The sequence below is a fragment of the Ailuropoda melanoleuca genome, chromosome 9 (genome assembly GCF_002007445.2).
Source record: "Ailuropoda melanoleuca isolate Jingjing chromosome 9, ASM200744v2, whole genome shotgun sequence".
NCBI lineage: Eukaryota > Metazoa > Chordata > Mammalia > Carnivora > Ursidae > Ailuropoda > Ailuropoda melanoleuca.
In genome coordinates this window covers 40334672-40354022 of record NC_048226.1, presented here as the reverse complement: position 1 = coordinate 40354022, position 19351 = coordinate 40334672, and the positions used below count along the sequence as shown (strand labels likewise).

General features: G+C 38.6%; 1 protein-coding gene and 1 non-coding gene across 9 annotated transcripts in view; one reads left to right on the top strand and one right to left on the bottom strand.

Annotated features, from left to right (window-relative positions):
• Window positions 1-18845, bottom strand: part of CSPP1 (centrosome and spindle pole associated protein 1) — a 159437-nt gene extending 140592 nt beyond the window's left edge. For 3 of the 8 annotated variants that reach the window (XM_019796556.2, XM_011221214.3, XM_011221215.3), the window contains exons 1-3: window positions 18681-18843; window positions 9411-9519; window positions 2594-2693 (exon numbers count right to left, since the gene is read on the bottom strand). In XM_019796556.2, coding sequence (XP_019652115.1) covers window positions 2594-2693; window positions 9411-9509 — 199 coding nt within the window. In that variant the 5' untranslated portion in view covers window positions 9510-9519; window positions 18681-18843. Of the gene's footprint in view, window positions 1-2593; window positions 2694-9410; window positions 9520-15169; window positions 15383-18488; window positions 18580-18680 lie in introns of those variants that run through there. The other 5 variants (XM_034668149.1, XM_034668148.1, XR_002142123.2 and 2 more) reach the window with 4 other exon arrangements.
• Window positions 5032-5164, top strand: LOC117803900. The gene has a single exon (XR_004628021.1). It is a non-coding gene; the product is annotated as a U11 spliceosomal RNA (small nuclear RNA).
• Window positions 18846-19351: the final 506 nt, after the last annotated feature.

The window sequence follows — 19351 nt, the reverse complement described above, 5'->3', positions numbered from 1 at the left end:
ATGAGATCACAAAATAAATATTGTGCACCAACTATGTGCCAGTGATCTTTTCATATGTACTCAATTATTGCCACAATAACCTCTTAAGATAGATGACAATTCTTAAGATAAAGGAAACAAAGAGCTTAAATAACCTGTGCCAGGTCACAAAGGCATGACAGGTACAATCCACAGCAAGTTGTAACCCAGAATTTCAAAGTGATTCTGTCTAATGTTACTACATAAGAGAATCTACTATTAAACTTTTAAAAAAAATTATCTCTTGCAATAATCAAAATTTCAATTCATAAAAATTTGGGGCTAGAAGATAAGGAAATTAGGGTCCTTAGAAATAAAGGAGCTTTTCCAAAATATAATACTAAAATTTAAAAAGAGCCGGGGGGCACCTGAGTGGCTCAGTCAGCGGGGCATCTGAATATTGATTTCGGCTCAGGTTATGATCTCGGGGTCCTGGGATGAAGTCCCACATCAAGCTCCACTCTCAGCAGGGAGTCTGCTTAAGATTCTCTCCCTCTGCCCTTCCCTCTGCTCATGCTCACATCTCTTTCACTCTCTCTCAAATAAATAAATAAATCTTTAAAATAAATAAAAAGAGCCTAAATAGTCAAAACAATCTTGAGAAAGAACAAAGCTAAAGGGATCACAATCCCAGATTCCAAGATACACTACAAAGCTGTAGTCATCAAAGCAGTATGGTACTGCTACAAAAACAGACACATAGATAAATGCAACAGAATAGCTAGCCCAGAACTAAACCCACACTTACACATGTTCAAGTAACCTATGACAAAGGAGGCAAGAATATGAAATGGGGAAAAGATAATCTTTTTAATAAATGGTGTTGGGAAAACTAGATAGCTACATGCAAACGAATGACACTGGATAACTTTCTTACACTATACACAGAAACAAACTCAAAATGGATTAAGACCTAAATGTGAGACCTGAAACCATAAACTCCTAGAAGAAAACACAGGCAATAATCTCTTTGATATCGGTATTAGCATGATTTTTCTATATATGTCTCCTACGTCAAGAAAACAAAACCAAAAACAAAATACTGGTACTACACTAAAAAAGCTTTTGCACGATGAAGGAAACCATCAACAAAACAAGACAACCCACTGAAAGGGAAAAGATATTTACAAATGATTCATCCAGTAAGGGGTTTAATATCAAAAATATATAAAGAACTTAATACAACACACACAAAAAAACCAGACACATAATACAGTCAAAAAATGGGCAGAAGACAAGAAGAGACATTTTTCCAAAGAAGACATAAAGATGACGAACAGACATATAAAAAGATGTTCATCACCATTAATCAGCAGGGAAATGCAAATCAAAATCATATTTATACTGTCAGAATGGAAACAATCAAAAATATAAGGAATAACAAGTGAAGAAAAAGTACGTGGAGAAAATCATGTGGAGAAAAAGGAGCCCTTGTGCACTGTTGGTAGGAATGTAAATTGGTTTAGCCACCATAGAAAACAGCATGGAGATGGCTCAAAAATTTAAAAATAAATATAACACACGACCCACTAATTTCACCACTGGTTATTTAACCAAAGAAAACAAAAACATTATTCTGAAAAGATAGATCACCCATTAAGTCCACTGCAGCATTATTTACAATAACAAGATATGGAAGCAACCCAGTGTCCATCAATAACAAACACATAAAAAAGATATGGTTACATATATGGAATGGAATATTACTCAGCCATAATAAAGAGTAAGATCTTGCCACTTACAGCAACATCAATGGATCTAAAGGGTACTGTGGAAAGTGAGATAAGTCAGAGAAAGACAAATACCATATGATTACATGTGAATCTAAAAAACGAAACAGAAAAACCAGACTCAAATACAGCAAACTGAACTGGTGGTTGCCAGAGGTGAAGTGAATGAGGGGGATGGGTGAAATAGATAAAAATCCAAACTTCCAGTTAAAAGTCACAAAGATGAAAAATATAGCATAAGGAATAGAGTCAGTAATACTGCAATAATGTTGTATGATGACTATGCTTCTCATGGTAAGCAATGAGTAATGTATAGAATTGCTGAATCAATATGTTGTACATCCCAAATTAATATAACATTATGTTATTTATACTTCATAAAAAACCTATATATTTTCAAAACAAACCATATCAAAAACTCAGTATAGCTGCAAAATTAACTTCTGTACAATTCTAATAATCAATAATTAAAATGGTCATTCACTAAATAGCATTTTGTATCCTGTAAGCATCTGATTTTTAAATAAACATACACCATTTTTATTCAATTAACACATTTTACCTCTCACAAATTCCATTCAAATTTTTCAATTAATTTTTACTTATGTTGTATGTATTTACTGCCATAATTTCCATAAATTATAAGGGAGTATCATTTAAAATGGGTAGATGGTTCTCAGTATGCATTATATTTCCTTTGTAGAAAATTCAAAAATTTGTAAGATTTCAGGAATCAAAGAGTTACTGCAATTTCAAAGAAATCTTTTTTTCTGATAATACAGAGCTCTTTCACAACAGCCTGCTAAGAATACTTTAAAATCAATTTAGCATATCTAATAACATACCTAAAGAACTCCTGGTCTGTTGACTGTTTGGTGGTATGTTTTCCTTAGCCATGGAGATTAATATTTTACTGTTTTCAGAAAGCTTCTCTGATGCCTTTCCCTGAAAGAGACATTATATTTACAAATGGGGGGAAAAAATCTACAAAATATACACTCTATCCCAATACTTTAAATGACTTGACAAAATTACACAATACACCACAGAAGAAATTTAAGTGTTAGGCTTGAGGAATTAACTAAAAGTATTTAACATTAGCATTTATTTAGCAATAAATGTAATAAATTCTAATTAAATATTAGAATTCATTTATCAACAAATATTCACTGAGTTCCTACTACATAGTGTCCCAGATACTGGAAACACAAATGAGAAAAAAAAAAAATATAAGAATCTCTGCCATCATGGAGTTCAAACTATTGAGGATACAAACAATAAACATAATATGCAATTAGACTATATAATACATAGAGAGTAACTGGTAAGGTCTATAGGGGAAAAAAATGAAGCATCGTAATAAGGGCCATAAATGATGCAGGGGGGACTGAAAGACCTCACTGAGCAGTGATACTTGAATTAAGAGTTAAAGATCATGGGGGCGCCTGGGTGGCGCAGTCGTTAAGCGGCTGCTTTTGGCTCAGGGAGTGATCCCGGCGTTCTGGGATCGAGCCCCACATCAGGCTTCTCTGCTGGGAGCCTGCTTCTTCCTCTCCCACTTCCCCTGCTTGTGTTCCCTCTCTCACTGGCTGTCTCTATCTCTGTCAAATAAATAAATAAAATCTTTAAAAAAAAGAGTTAAGGGGCGCCTGGGTGGCGCAGTCGTTAAGCGGCTGCTTTCGGCTCAGGGAGTGATCCCGGCGTTATGGGATCGAGCCCCACATCAGGCTCCTCCGCTATGAGCCTGCTTCTTCCTCTCCCACTCCCCCTGCTTGTGTTCCCTCTCTCGCTGGCTGTCTCTATCTCTGTCAAATAAATAAATAAATAAATCTTTTTTTAAAAAAAGAGTTAAAGATCATGATTTATGTACTATTTAATATTAGAAATTATAAAAAAATTATATTTTAAACTATGTTAATAACCCTTTTCAAACATTGTAAGCTAGTCCAAAGTGGAAAGTGGTTAAAACCACAGACTTTGGAGCTGGACATATGATGGCTCCGATCATGAAGCCACCACTGTGTGTACCTGGATGAATTACTTAACCCCTCTGAGCTTCACTTTCTTGATCTGTAAAACAAAATATTCCATGTACTTAACAGGGATATTATGAGTAAATAAGATAATACATGTAAAGTCCTTGACACAACTCCTTGACCAGAGAAGCTATTATGGAAAGAAGGCGATGTAGTACGGTGGTTAAGAGAGCAAGCACTACTTGGATGTCAGGAATCAAAGCCTACTTCTACTAACTCTGACTTTAGTCTCATTACTTAACTTCCCCATGCCTCAGTTTACTTATTTAGAAAATGAGTCTAACAACACTATTTACCTCACAGATTCATGTGAATCATAAATGTAACCTCTTAAGACTAAGCCTCATCCATGAAAGGAAAAAACCTGCAACAAAGAATACTCTATCCAGCAAGACTATCATTCAGAATAGAAGGAAAGATAGAGGTTTCCGGACAAACAAAATTTAAACGAGTTCATCATCACTAAACCAGCCTTATAAGAAATGTTAAAGGGGAAAAGGAAAGGAAAGACCATAGCAGGAATAAGAAAATTAGGAAAGGAAAAATTTCACAGCTACATATTAACATAGTTAAATAGAATAATCCCTTATAAAACCTGTACAGAGGTTAAAGCACAAAATTATCAAATGTATCTAGAGGGGCACCGGGGTGGCTCAGTCGGTTAAGCGTCTGCCTTCAGCTCACATTATGATCACAGGGGTCTGGGATCGAGCCCCACATCAGGCTCCAAGCGGGGAGCCTGCTTCTCCCTCTCCCTCTGCCACTCCCCCTGCTTGTGTTCTCTTGCGCTCTCTCTGAACTAAATAAATAAAATCTTTTTTTAAAAAGTATCTATAAAAATCAATAATGGGATTCACAAAATAAAAGTGTAAAATATGACACCATATGCCTAAAACATGGGGGAGAAGGGAGTAAAAATTTAGTGCTTTATGATGGGTTCAAATTTGAGCAACTACTAACTTAATATAGACTGCTATATGCCTAATGGTAACCACAAATCAAAAACCAGTAATAGACATAAAAAAAAAGAGAGAGAGAGAGAAAGGAATACAAGAATATCGCTAGAGAAAGCCAATCAAACCACAAGAAAGCAAGAGAAGGAACAAAGAACTACAAAAACAACCATAAAACAATTAGCAAAATGGCAGTAAATACATACCTAGAAATAAATAGTTTGAATGTAAATGGACTAAATGCTCCAAAAGAAGACATAGGGTGACTAAATGGATAAAAAAGCAAGACACATATCAAAGGGCTCTGTCATGAGTGGCACATGTAAGCCAGCTACATTGCTCTTCCTGTGGAACTGAAATCAAGAGATTTCAGAATCATAATTTTTTGGTACCTGGGCAGCTGGTGATCATTGGTCCTGGTGCCCCATAAAAAAAAGAAAAAAAAAAAAAAGGCAAGACACAATATATATGCTGCCTACAAGAAACTCATTTCAGACCTAANTGGGAGAGCAGTTATGGGGTGCACAAACCAGGACACTGCGGGTTTTTAGCAGCACTGACAGGTACGGAGTCAGTGTGGCCTGGAGAGGTCAGTGAGGAGCAGACTGTTATCTCTCTGTTCTGAGACAGAGGTTTGGATATGGTCACTGATGCTCTCTCAGTAGATACACAGAAAGCCACCAGGGAAAGCCGCCAGAGAACAAAAGCCCCAAAAAACCGGTTCTCACTGAGCTCATTCCACCACCCCCTTCAGGGGGCAGGGCAACTCTGCCCAAACAGGGCTGCCTGAGTATCTCTGCGGCAGGCCTCTCCCCAGAAGGCAGGCTGAAAAAAACAAGCAGCCCACATCCCTAAGGTCCCTATAAAACAGGTGCATCTTGCTTGGGTCCTGGTCAATAATTTGGACTGTGTACATCCCCACAACCACACCTCATCAGAATGACAAAGAGGAGGAACCCCCAACAAAGGAAAGAAACCGAGACCGTGGTCTCTGCCACAGAACTAATGGATATGGATATAACCAAGATGTCAGAAATGGATTTCAGAGTAACAATTATCAAGATGATGCACAGGCTTGAGAAAAATATTAATGAAAATACAGAATCTCTAAGGGCTAAAATGAGAGCGAATCTGGCGGAAATTAAAAATTCTATGAATGAAATGCAGTCTAAACTGGATGCTCTGACTGCCAGGGTAAACGAGGCAGAAGAACGAATTAGTGAGTTAGAGGATGAGATGATAGAAAAGAAGGAAAGACAGGTAACATGGGGAGAAAAAAAACTCAAACTTCATGAAAAAAAGCTACAGGAGATTACTGACTCAATGAAACGTTCCAATGTCAGAATTATCAGGCTCCCCAAGGGGGTGGAGAAAGAGAGAGGTCTAGAAGAGATATTTGAACAAACTGTAGCTGAGAACTTCCCTAATCTGGTGAATGAAACAAGCATTCATGTCCAAGAGGCAGAGAGGACCCCTCTCCAGATTAATGAGAACAGACCAACGCCACAACATATAACAGTACAATTCACAAATCTTAGATCCGAGGAAACAATCTTGAAAGCAGCAAGGGGGAAGAGATTCCTTACATACTGAGGAAGGAATACCAGAATAACGTCAGACCTGTCTACAGAGAACTGGCAAACCAGAAAGGACTGGCAAGACATATTCAGAGCACTAAGTGAGAAGAACATGCAGCCAAGAATACTGTATCTATCAAGGCTGTCATTCAGAATGGATGGAGAGACAAGGAGCTTCCAAGACCGGCAGAAATTGAAAGAATATGTGACCACCAAGCCAGCCCTACAAGAAATATCAAGGGGGGGTTCGATAAAAGTAGAAAGACCCACAAGAGTGATACAGAACAGAAATTCAGAGACAATCTACAGAAACAAGGACTTCACAGGCAAAATGACATTAAAATTATCTCTCTCAATAATAACTCTCAATGTGAATGGCCTAAATGCTCCCATAAAACAACACAGGGTTGCAGACTGGATAAAAAGACATGACCCATCCATATGCTGTCTACAAGAGACTCATTTTGAAACTAAAGATACATCCAGACTGAAAGTGAAGGGATGGAAAACCATTTTTCATGCCAACGGACCTCAAAAGAAAGCTGGGGTAGCAATTCTCATATCAGACAAATTAGATTTTAAGCTAAAGACTGTAGTTAGAGATACAGAATGACACTATATTATTCTTAAAGGGTATATCAAACAAGAGGATCTAACAATAATAAATATCTATGCCCCCAACAGGGGAGCAGCCAACTTCAAAAGCCAACTGTTAACCAAAATAAAGAGACATTTAGATAATAATATGTTAATAGTGGGGGACCTCAACACTCCACTCTCAGCAACAGACATATCATCTAAGCAGAAAATCAACAAAGAAACAAGAGCTTTGAATGACACACTGGACCAGATGGACCTCATAGATATATACAGAACACTCCACCCTAAAACAGAATACTCATTCTTTTCAAACGCGCATGGAACTTTCTCCAGAACAGACCACATACTGGGTCACAAATCAGGTCTCAACCGATACCAAAAGACTGAGATTATTCCCTGCATATTCTCAGACCACAATGCTTTGAAAGTGAAGCTCAATCACATGGAAAAATTTGGAAGAAACTCAAACACCTGGAAAGGAAGAACCATCCTGCTCAAGAATGATTGGGTAAACTAGGAAATTAAAAATCCATTTAAACAATTTTTGGAGACCAATGAGAATGAAAACACATCAGTAAAACCTATGGGACACTGCAAAGGCAGTCCTAAGGGGAAAATACATAGCCATCCAAGCCTCACTCGAAAGAATAGAAAAATCTAAACACTTGGAAACTAAGGACCATCCTGCTTAAGAATGTTTGGGTAAACCAGGAAATTAAAGGAGAACTTAAGCAACTTATGGAAACCAATGAGAACAAAAACACATTGGTCCAAAACCTATGGGATACAGCAAAGATGATCCTAAGGGGAAAATACATAGCCATCCAAGCCTCGCTCAAAAGAACAGAAAAACCTAAACTGCAGTCCTTACACTCACACCTTAAACAGCTGGAGATGGAACAAAAGAAGAGGCCTAAGCCATGCACGAAAAGACAACTGATTAAGATTAGAGCAGAGATCAATGAATTAGAAACCACAAATAGAGCAGATCAACAAAACTAGAAGCTGGTTCTTTGAAAGAATTAAAATCGATAAACCACTGGCCAGACTTATTCAAAAGAATAGAGAAAGGACCCAAATTAATAAAATTATGAATGAAAGGGGAGAGATCACCACTAACACCAAGGAAATAGAAACAATCATTAGAATGAAAACACTAATTCAAAAAGATATGTGCAACTCTATGTTTATCGCAGTATTATTTATAATAGCAAGATACGGAAGCAACCCAAGCATTTATCCATAGACATACACACATACAAACAACGGAGTATTGCTCAGCCATAAAAAAAGAATGAACTCTCACCATTTGCAACAACATGGATGAATCTAGAGGGTATTACACTAAGTGAAAAAGTCAGAGAAAGACAAATACCAAAAGATTTTACTCGTATGTGGAATTTAAGAAGCAAAACAAAGAAAAGAGACAAACAAAAACAGGCTCTTAAATTTGGAGAACAAACTGGTGGTTGCCAGAGGGGAGGTGGGCGGGGGTAAAGAGCATTAGGAGTATACTTCGAATGATGAGCACTGAGTAATGTACAGAATTGCTGTACACTATATTGCACACTGTACTGAACACCAGAAACTAATATAACACTGTATATTAATTATACTGGAATTAAAAAAATAGAATAAAAGACTAAGCCTCTTCCATAATTAGCACACAATAATGTTAACTATGTAAGTAAAATTCCCTCACAATTAGGATGACCATATATTTATCATGTCAACCAGATGCCCATACCTTTACCCAAGACAAATGCCACACCAGATGGAGATGGGGGGCAATAGGTAAACTGGAACTGTCTTGGGCAACCCAATATATATGGTGACTCTGATTACAATGGACCATATGATGGACAAGATTAATCTATATTCCATAACTTATCAAAACATTGAGCTCAAGAGAGAAGGTGCCCCGTCTGTCTAGATTAGTGCTATAGTAGAGCTTAGCACAGTACCTATCACAGTCTCGGTATTCATCAAAACTAGGAAAGCTTTAAGGAAGCTTTTTCAAACACTGCTTTCAGAAACACTTGAACAAATTCTAATCTGAAAAGTATATATACCAAAATAAACTATTCCAATAAATTCACTTTTGTAGATTTAAAAAAAAAATTTTTAAGACACTAACTGAAGTTGTACTTTTCACTTAAAATACATAGAATATGAGAACTTGTTTTTATATCATATTACGAAAGTTCCTTGTACTAGAAGTAGTCTTCTAATCATTTTATGAAGCACAGGAATTATTAATTAAACCCTATTAAGAGAGAAGAAACTGAGATACAAAACACAACAGAAAAACTACATTCAAAATCAATGCAATCTTGTCCAGAATCAGGCTCTCAGACTCAGAGTGACAGGATAGCCAAACCAAAGTATGAAACACAAGATTCTCACTCACTGAAGAGTATGTTTTGCATTTTACACAAAGCTAATCTTCAGAGACAATTTTAATAAAACATGTTGAAAGAAGATTATTAATTTTACCTTCATTTCCATGTAAGGTGGATCACTTTCCAACTCTGCTTTGTCTTTGGCCAGTTTGGCTTTTCGCTCTTCAATAAACTCATCCAAATTATCAGCCATTTTGCAGATACTAAAAAAACAAAAACAAAACAACAACAAAAAAAACCACTTCAATCAGCACAGCTATACCACAATATTTTTAGTATAATTAACAACATGCAGGCTTACCCACATTTAGTATTCAATTCCACTTACCAAATTGAGAAATTCAAATAAGCTTGAACAAAATATGCCTGTTTGCTTCTCTCCCAACCCGCCACAAAAACCTATGACATACATTAAATATCTGAAAAGAAATAAAGAATATGCACAACTACCATTATCTCTTTCTCTCTCTCACACGCACACTTTGATCCGTAAGTCAAAAAAAAAAAAAAACTTTAAAAAAAGTGTTTTATTTGGATGTAATTTCAAACTTAAAAAAAGTTACAATAAGAATAGCACAATGAACACCCACATATTCTTTACCTCTTTCCTATTAAGATTTTGCACAACCTGCTTTGTTCTTTGTGCACACAATTTCATTCTCTCTACATATACAATTTTCTCTAAAATTTTTCAGAGGGTGAATTACATACACTTACCCCTAAACACTTAAGAGTGTATTAAGAATTAGGTTGTTCTTACAGACTTCAATATAATCATCAACTTCTGCAACACTGATTTTTATATCTAGTCTACTGTCCATGTTCCAATTTTGTCAAATGACTTAAAATTGTCTTTTACAGCTTATTTTTCTCTCCCTCCAGCTCAAGATCCAGCCAGGTCAAGTGTCACAATTCTTTGTTACATGCCATTAGCCTCCTTTAATCTGGAACATTTCCACAACCTTCCTTTGTCTTTCATAATGTTGCCTTTTTAATATGGCCCACCTAACACCAACACTTCTAATCAAACTTCCCCTTTTGGGGTTTGCTTACTGTACCTTTATAACTTAAGTTCAGTTTATGTATTCTCAGGTGAACTACTACGTACGTGGTGATGAGTCCTTGTAAAGTGTCAAAAATCAGAGACACACATCTCCATTTGCCCTTCATTAGGTGATATTATTTTTGATTGCCTGGTCTACTTGCTGTCTGATTTCTGTACTACTATTCCCTTGTAATAAGCAGCCCATAAGGAGATGCATTTAGACCATGCAAACACTGCTTTCACTCAAAATTTCCTGGATTTAGCAACAACTGGTGATTCTTAGCTGATCCAATCTTTCAATCAAGACGGCTACACAATTCTAATTTTCCAAGTCCACCATGCCCTGCGTATTTACCCATTGGCACTTACTCTATTCTATGAGCCCTTCCTTCCTCCACATGTATTTGTCAACTTATCAGTATGGACTCATGAATTTTTTTTTTTTTCCAGTAAGGCCTGGCATTATTTTTAAATTCATAAAATGTTTTTATTGAGAATTTACATACCATAAAATTAACTCACTTTACTGAACAGTTTCCCTAAGCTTTGGCAAATTCACAGTTGTGCAATTATCACCACAATCATATTTTCTAATGCTTCTATGACCCCAAGAAGTTCCCCTGTGTCTTTTTGTAGTCAGTCCTCACTCCCATCCACCCCCCCCAGGCAAGCACCAAACTGTTTTCCCTCTCTACGGTTTTAACTAACGAAGAAATTTCATATAATTGAATCATACAATATGTAGTCTGGCTTCTTTCACTTAAAAGTGTTTTTGAGATGCATCCTTGTAGTGCTCTATCGGTAAATAGGGGGTATTTTTATTGCTAAGCAGTATTCCATTGTATGGAAATGCCAGTTTACCTATTTACCCATTATTGAACATTTGGATTGTTTCTATTTGAGGGATATTTATGAATAATGCTGCTATGAACATCTGTGTTCAGGTTTTTGCATGGACATATGCTTTGAGTTCTGTTAGCACTGTTAGAACCTAGTAGTGGAATTACTTAGTCATCATATGTAACACATTTAACATCTTGAGGAACTGCAAAACCATTCCTCTAAGTATAACATAGCTGGACCATTTTACATTGCAACGGGCAGTGCATCCTGACCAGCCCTGGGTATTTTCAGTCTTTTTTGATCTCAGTCATTCCGTTTTTGATCCTTAGTCATTGGCTATGTAATAGTATCTGATTGTGGTTTTAATTTGCATTTCTTTAAAGACTATACTATTGAGCATCTTTTTCTGTATTTATCTACCATTCGTATATCCATACGTTTAACAACTGGCAAAATGTCTATTCGTATCTTATTGCCAATTTTTAAAATTAAATTGTTTTATTATTGAATTGTAAGAGGTCTTTATATATACTGGATACCAGTTCTTTATCAAACACGTTTTGTAAATATTTTCTCTTAGTGTATGGCTTAAGTTTTCTTAATAATGCCTTCTTTCTTTAATAAGACTATTTTTTAGAGCAGTTTTAGGATCCCAGCACAACCGAGCAAAAACGTACAGATTTCCCATACATCCCCTCACTCATGCATAGCCTCCCCCATTATCAACAACCCCCACCAAAGTGTTACATTTGTAACTAGTGATGAACATACATCAATACATCATTATCACCCAAAGTTCATAGTTTACAGGACGGTTCACTTTTGGGGCTATACATTCTATGGTTCAAACAGGGGTATAATAACATATATGTACAATCACAGTTTCATAAATAGCTTCACTGTCCCCCAAATCCTCTGTGCTCCACCTATTCACTCCTCCCTCTGCTCTGAACCCTAGCAACCACTGATCTTTTCACTGCCTCCGTAGTTTTGCCTATCCCAGACAGTCAAATAGTTGGAATCATGCCTGTTTGCTTCTCTCCCAACCCGCCACAAAAACCTTATTCAGATTGGCTTCTTTCAGTTATACGCATCCAAGGTTCCTCCATGTCTTTTCATGTCTTTGTAGCTCATTTCCTTTTAGCACTGAATAATATTATATTGTCTGGATGTACCACAGTATATTTATCCATTCACGTACTCAAAAATTTTTGGTTGCTTCCAGGTTTTAGCAACTATGAATAAAGCTGCTGTAAACATCTGTGTGATGTCTGCTAAAGAGCAAAAGTTTTTAATTTGTAGGAAGTCCAATTAATCCATTCACTAATTCATTCATTTTTCATCAATTTTGAATCGATTGTGTTTTTTGTGTGGTATGTAGGAAATTTTTGCCTAACCCAAAATCGCAGATACTTTCTTCTATATTTTTAAAAGTTTTCTAGTTTTCTCTTATATTTAAGTCTGTGATCCATTTCAAGTTAATTTTTACAAATGGTGCAAGAGTCAAAGTTTAATTTTTTTCCATGTGAATATAAAATTATTCCAACACCATTTTTTAAACTATTCTTTCCTTATTGAACTTGAAATTTTTTAAATTTTTTTCAAAAACATGAAACTTAGTGACTAATTAGATGTGTGGCAAGAAAGGAGGAGTCACTAATGACAAAGGTTTCAAGTCCTGGAAACGAAATGTGGATGGAATCCTGAACAGGAATAAGTCACAAGAAGCTGGCTGTCCTGGAAAGGTTTGGTTTAGAGATGTTAAGTTGGAGTTAGTAAGACATGCTAATGGAAATTTCCAGCAGATACTTGAAATTCAAGACACATTCAAGGAAAAAGACCACATTAGAAATGTTTAAGAGTTAATTATGTTAAAGATAATAGTTTAAGCCGTGGTAAATGAGCATGGACAGGGTAAAAAGAGATGATCCAGAACCAAATGATGGGCAGTGTTCACTTGAGGGGGTAACAGAAAAAGCTGGAAAAAATACAGAGGAATATTTAAAAGAAGGATATAAAGAAAAGCCAGTCAACATATTTGTGGAGGAAAAGAAGAGACACAAGAAAGAACCAGTCAACAATTTCAAATACGAGAGTTTAAAAAAAAAAAAAAAAAAGCATCCACTGAATTTAATACTTGGGGGACAATAACTTGTAAAAATATAGAAAAGCAAGCTTTACCTAAAAAAACAAACAAACAAACAAAACAAAACAAAAACTGCTGAGGGCGCCTGGGTGGCTCAGTCAGTTAAGCATCTGCATTCAGCTCAAGTCATGATCCCAGGGTTCTGGGGTGGAGAGCCCTGCATTGAGCTCCCTCCTCAAGGGACAGCCTGCTTCTCCCTCTCCCTCTGCTGCTCCCCTGGCTTGTGCATGCTTTTCCCCTTCCCTCCCCCTCTCCCCCCTTTCTCGCTCTCTCTCTCACTCTGTCAAATAAAATCTTTAAAAAAAAAAATGTTGAGGGGCACCTAGATGGCTCAGTCAGTTAAGAGTCCGCCTTCAGCTCCAGTTGTGATCCCAGGGTCCTGGGATGGACCCCTGTGCTGAGCTTGCTGCTCCCTTTCCCTCTGCTTCCCACTCCCCCTGCTCCTGCATGCATGTATCTCTCTTTCAGTGTCAAATAAATAAATAAAATCTTGTAAAAAAAAAAAAAAAGGCTGAAATTTATATCAATTAAACAGTACATAATGTGAACTTCATTCTATTTGCTTCTAAAAAGAACACTGATTTTTTTTTAAAGATTTTATTTATTTATTTGACAGAGACAGAGACGGGCTAGAGAGGGAACACAAGCAGGGGGTTGTGGGAGAGGAAGAAGCAGGCTCATAGCAGAGGAGCCTGATGTGGGGCTCGATCCCATAATGCCGGGATCACGCCCTGAGCCGAAGGCAGACGCTTAACCGCTGTGCCACCCAGGCGCCCCAAGAACACGGATTTTAAAATATGGCTTTAACAAAATACATTCCAAACCAACAAAAGTTAACATAGTTAAACCATTTTTAATTTGCTAATTGTGACAAGAAATTTTCCTAGTAAAAATTCACAAAAGCTCAACAGCAGTTTTCCCGTTAAAAAAAAAAATCACTTCTTAAAATCCCCTAATTTCCCTAAATATTTTTATGTCTAATAGAAATAAAAGATAATGATGGGATAATACATACTTTGAAGCAGAATTTTATACAAAATTAAATTAGAAAGGTCATTATCTGAAAAACAAAAAGTAACGAGCCTCTCACTCTCAGTTCTCCTCATAATACTGTTAACAATTATTAAATTAACATGCTCATTTAACTAAACAAATTTTGGAAGATCTCTCTTGAATTTATAGATACTTAAATTTCCCTTTAGTCTAACGTTTTTCTTTTCTTTTCTTTTCTTTTTTAAGTAGGCTCCACACCCAGCATGGAGCCCAACGTGGGGCTCAAACTCATGACCCTGAGATCAAGACTTGAGCTGAGATCAAGAGTCTGATGCCTAACTGATTGAGCCACCCAGGTACCCCCCCTTTAATCTAACATCCATTATAAATTCTAAAATTTATTTTATGTAACCATAACAATATTTTTAAACGACTGTAAGTATAATATATGTCACAACTAAAATATCAGATTTATTAGCTGTAAGTATACATTTAATCATTTCTAATTTTGTTCTACTATCTGATTAGACTGTAGTATCTTTAACATTAAATTGAAGAGTCAAAGATACTAATAAGCTTTCTCCTGGCAATGACCTCCAAAGACCACCAGGAACACTACTGTCGTTAAACTAGTTGGGTTTATTTTTCATTGCATCAAGGGATGCATCCTTGATACCCACCACAGGGAATTCTGGAGAATCTTAGCATAAAGGTGTTAGAAAAGACTAATAAGGTTTGCAGCTTGTTAGGTGATTTGGGAGCAGAGCTTTGCTCAGGATTGAAGGCTCTCAGAAAGTGAGAGGAATTCTATGATTGGGCATCTTACCAAATCTTATCTAAAGCTGTAACTGGTTAAGAGGCAGCCATCACTCATCAGCTGGGAGAGGGGATGCTTGGTCTTCTGTGGCTTGGACAACATTCATGTTTTGTCTGTGTTTGGAGAGGATTAAGGAGTGGTATTGCTTTTCTCTTGATCCATCACAGACACAGAGCTTTGCAAAATGTTGATGTTCTGTGCAATTGTTTATCTTCAGTGGAAGAACAACAAGCCTAAGCAACAGCGCCAAGCCAGTTCCTAGCAACACAAAGGCCTTCGTGAGAGTGCAGCCCAGCTTCCAGCTGTCATGACCACTTTTTTCTTTCTCACTCCTTCAAGCATATGACAACTTACATAAAACATATTTCAACTACAAAATTATTCAAGATTTAGTGAATCACATAGACTGAGTTGGTGGGTACAGCCTAAGTACAAAATAGATTAAGAATATTTACAATCTGAAGATTAAATTACAAGAAAAATCAGCTGAAAGAAACTTAAAGGGGATTTTTTATTTTCCTTCACCCTACAATGTAAAAATCACTCAAAACTGCTTTTAAGATATTACTAAGTCACTATTTTTCCCTCAGTAGCTATGTACATAGTATGTAGATGATAAACAGTTTTTAAGAAAATAATTTAACTGAAAGATCTGGATTTGAAACCCAATTCCATCACGAATTGACACTATATGATCAAGCTCATTACGTTCCTTAACCTCCCTCTTACTTTCCTCATCTGTAAACAGAAATATCTATTCCAGAGCTGTTATGAAGAAAAAACTAAATGGTACATATAAAATGTACGGCACCCCTGACACTGAGAAATCAACAAATTATAGCTGTTTTATTAACTCATATTTTCATAGTGCTGGTATACATCAGCAATCACCTTTGTAAAGAAAGCCTCCAAAGTACACTGGCAATTTCAATCATCAGTAATTGATACTTGGTTAATCATAATCCGAATCAACATGTCTAGGGGTGCCTGGCTGGCTCAATCAGTTAAGCATCTGCCTTTGGGTCACGTTATGATCCCAGGGTCCTGGGATGGAGCCCTGTGTGTTGGGCTCCCTGCTCGGTGGAGAGTCTGTTTATCCCTCTCCCTCTGCCCATGCCCTCTCATGCTCCCTGTCTCATTCTGCTGTCTCTCAAATAAATAAAAAAAATCTTAAAATAAAAAAGTCAACATGTCTGAATCTTAAACTTAGGCCCTTTATGTTTATCATATAGATAGAAATACAAGCATACCAAAACATACACTCAGTGCTAAGCCTTGGTAAATCTTTAAAAAAAAAAAAAAAAAAGGAGGATCCAGAAAGAACTGAGTATGCCCAATTCCTTCTCCCCATTTCTTCAATCACAAAGAGAGGAGAAAATGTTCCCATCCTTTCCCCTCTCAAGTGAAGTGTAAATTTCCTCCCCACTATGGAAGCATAAGGAACAGAAAATACTCGCCTCTCTCAGGAGGGCATTATTCAGATGCTAGGGGGATAGAAAGTGTAAGATATGGACGCTGCCCTCCGATTTAGACAAGATAATGCCCCATGTCACATGGCTACATCTGACCAGACCTGGCGTTAGAGACTGACGTGAAATACCCATAAAGGATCCAGTATGATGAAACTGAAGAAAACAATCTGTATATGTCTGGAATTCAGAAAAGAGTCCAGGACCAGAGTGGGGGGGAAGGTTCAGTAGGCTTTTAAAATGACCATTACAGCTTTAGGAGAAAAGTGCTTTGAAAAAGAAACCCTAGAGTGGGAGAACAGGGCTGAGGACGAATAGCAGAGAACGAGATAGCATATGTCCCTAGGATGCAGGAAGGAGCCTACGAAGAGTCTTAGAAGAAAGAGAAGGGAGGAGGTGAACCAGAACAAGGTTTCTCATTTCCCATCCATCCAAAGATCTTTCCACCAAATGAAAAGTACTTAATCTTTTTGTCCTGGCAGTGACATCCACATGATCAATTTGCTTCCATGGGCACACCCAAATTCTGACAAATCCCCTCTAAATGTTGCTAACAAGTAACTGGGGGGAGAGAGGAAGGTTGAGGGTTAGGATACAGACAGAGTGAATATATAAAAGCACAATTAAGTCCTTTAGCAACTTACATCATTAATGGCGATGAACAAAGGTAGCATAAATTAGATGGCCTTTGGCTTATGCAAAATTGCCAAAACATTTGCTCAAACACCTTTGCCTCCCATTCAGTATAGCAGTGGGAACGCGAGTCATAATGATGTTAAAAGAATAATCTGAAATCTGCTCAAAGTTTGTAATCAATCACATTTATCTGAGAACTTCGTTTGAGTAAAAATGCGCTGAAACCATCCTGTTTCGATTTATCCTATTTAAAACCACCTGCTCCCTTTCGGAAGGTCATCTGTACGCAGGAGACCTAAAATTTCATCGCTGGGGAGGATTTTCAGCAACCATTCAACCACCGGGGTACGTGTCCTTCTAGTGAGAATAAGCAGAAAGCAAGTTCTCACTGGTTTCAGTGGGATTCCTTCTTGCTTGTCAACATGACATGCCACTCTTTCATATAAAATAGAACCTCTCTGTGGATATATGGCTTTTTACGAACCTATATTGATTGCTATTAGGTTCTTGGCATTTTCCGAGGTGTTTGGAAACTAAGTGTTGGTTTGCTTCCCAGAAATTAACGTAAACTTTTGAATCCAATAATCTGAGAGCCAACTTCTCTCAAGAAATGGGTACCACTGCTAACTAACACTTAACTGAAAATTGGATCCCAATCCCAGATAATCCTAAAACGAAGGCAATTAGGAGAGATTCGAGCTCAAGGAAAACAAGGTATTGACAACACCAACTTCACACGGCTGTGGTGATTAAATTTCACTTGCAAAGCAAAGTGCAGAGAACCGCGCCGAGCGCACTCAATAAATGTTAACTTTTAACCAGCACCGAGTAAAGGAAAAGCGCTCCAGGAGGCTTAGCCCAGCAACTGAGAGCCGGCTGTTGGGTAGGGAAGGCACGCGGGAGCTGCGGGTGGCGGCCCCGTTAGGAAGCGTCAACGCGTCGTCAGGCAACCGGGTCTCCACAGCACCCAAGGCGGCGGTGGCTGCCGGGGCCCCAGAATCCAGACCGCGTAAGCGGGGCACCGCCCCCGAGCCACCATGCAGCAGCGAGACCCCTGGAGCCCGCGTCCCCGGGAACCAGGCACCGCCCCCAGCCGAACTGCTGTGAGACCCAGACCAGGATCCTGTACCTCGGATACCGCCCCCAGCCCTGAAGACCCGAGACCCCGACCTCAACCCTGTAACTCGGGCACCGCCCCTAGTCTGGCGTCCTCGAGACCTCACCCGACAGAGAACCCTCGCTCCCTCAAACGCCGTTAAGTCCGGCTCCGCGGCCAGCGTGGCCGCCGAGAGACCTCCACCCCCAGGGAGCCCCTGCCCCCGCCCCGGGGCCGCGAACCCAATCCTGAGACACCACCTTCCCCCCGACCACACCCCGCCAGGCCCGCTTCCCACCAGTGATTGACTAACGCTTACTCAAGAGAACGGGCTTGCGCTGGGGAAGACGCAGAGCGCCCTAGAGAAGCTCGTCGCGGGCCGAAGAAGGGGCGACGGCCGCCCAGCAAGGGAACACTGTCACAAGCTTACCAGCCGCGGCTCCGCCTCTTAAGCCGAGCCCTCTGCCCGCCCTTACCCAACGGCCGAACGCGGCCCCGCCCCCACTACGACCGCGGGGGTAGGTCGGGTGGTCGGTGCGCCTCCTGTCGTCCCGGAGGCCGCAAAGCAGGCTCGCCTACACGTAGGCGGGGTACTCAACCAGCTGGTCTTAGTGGGAGCTGTTAAGCCATGGGAAATTCGTTCCAAGCTAAATCGATTTTAGCCCCTCCAAACCTTCCAAGCCCCAGCCGGCGTGGAAAGAAAAAAGGGTAGGAGTGACAGAAAAAAAGTGTTGGCATACCTCTCCTGCGTATTTCTCCTCTTCTAGGAGTCTGGTCAACGTTTTGTCCTGGGTTCTTATTAGTAATTTCAACATACTCGTTTCACTCCAATACTGAGCGGCCGTGTGCCACCAGTAGAAAAGAAAATCATTTATCCTAATTACTTTGTAAGAGGGTTTTAAAAACAAATTTTCTTCAAATGGAAGTTAATGTCAAAACTGCAGGCAGGGGTGTGGATTCGATAATTCTAATGTTTTTATTTTAACTATT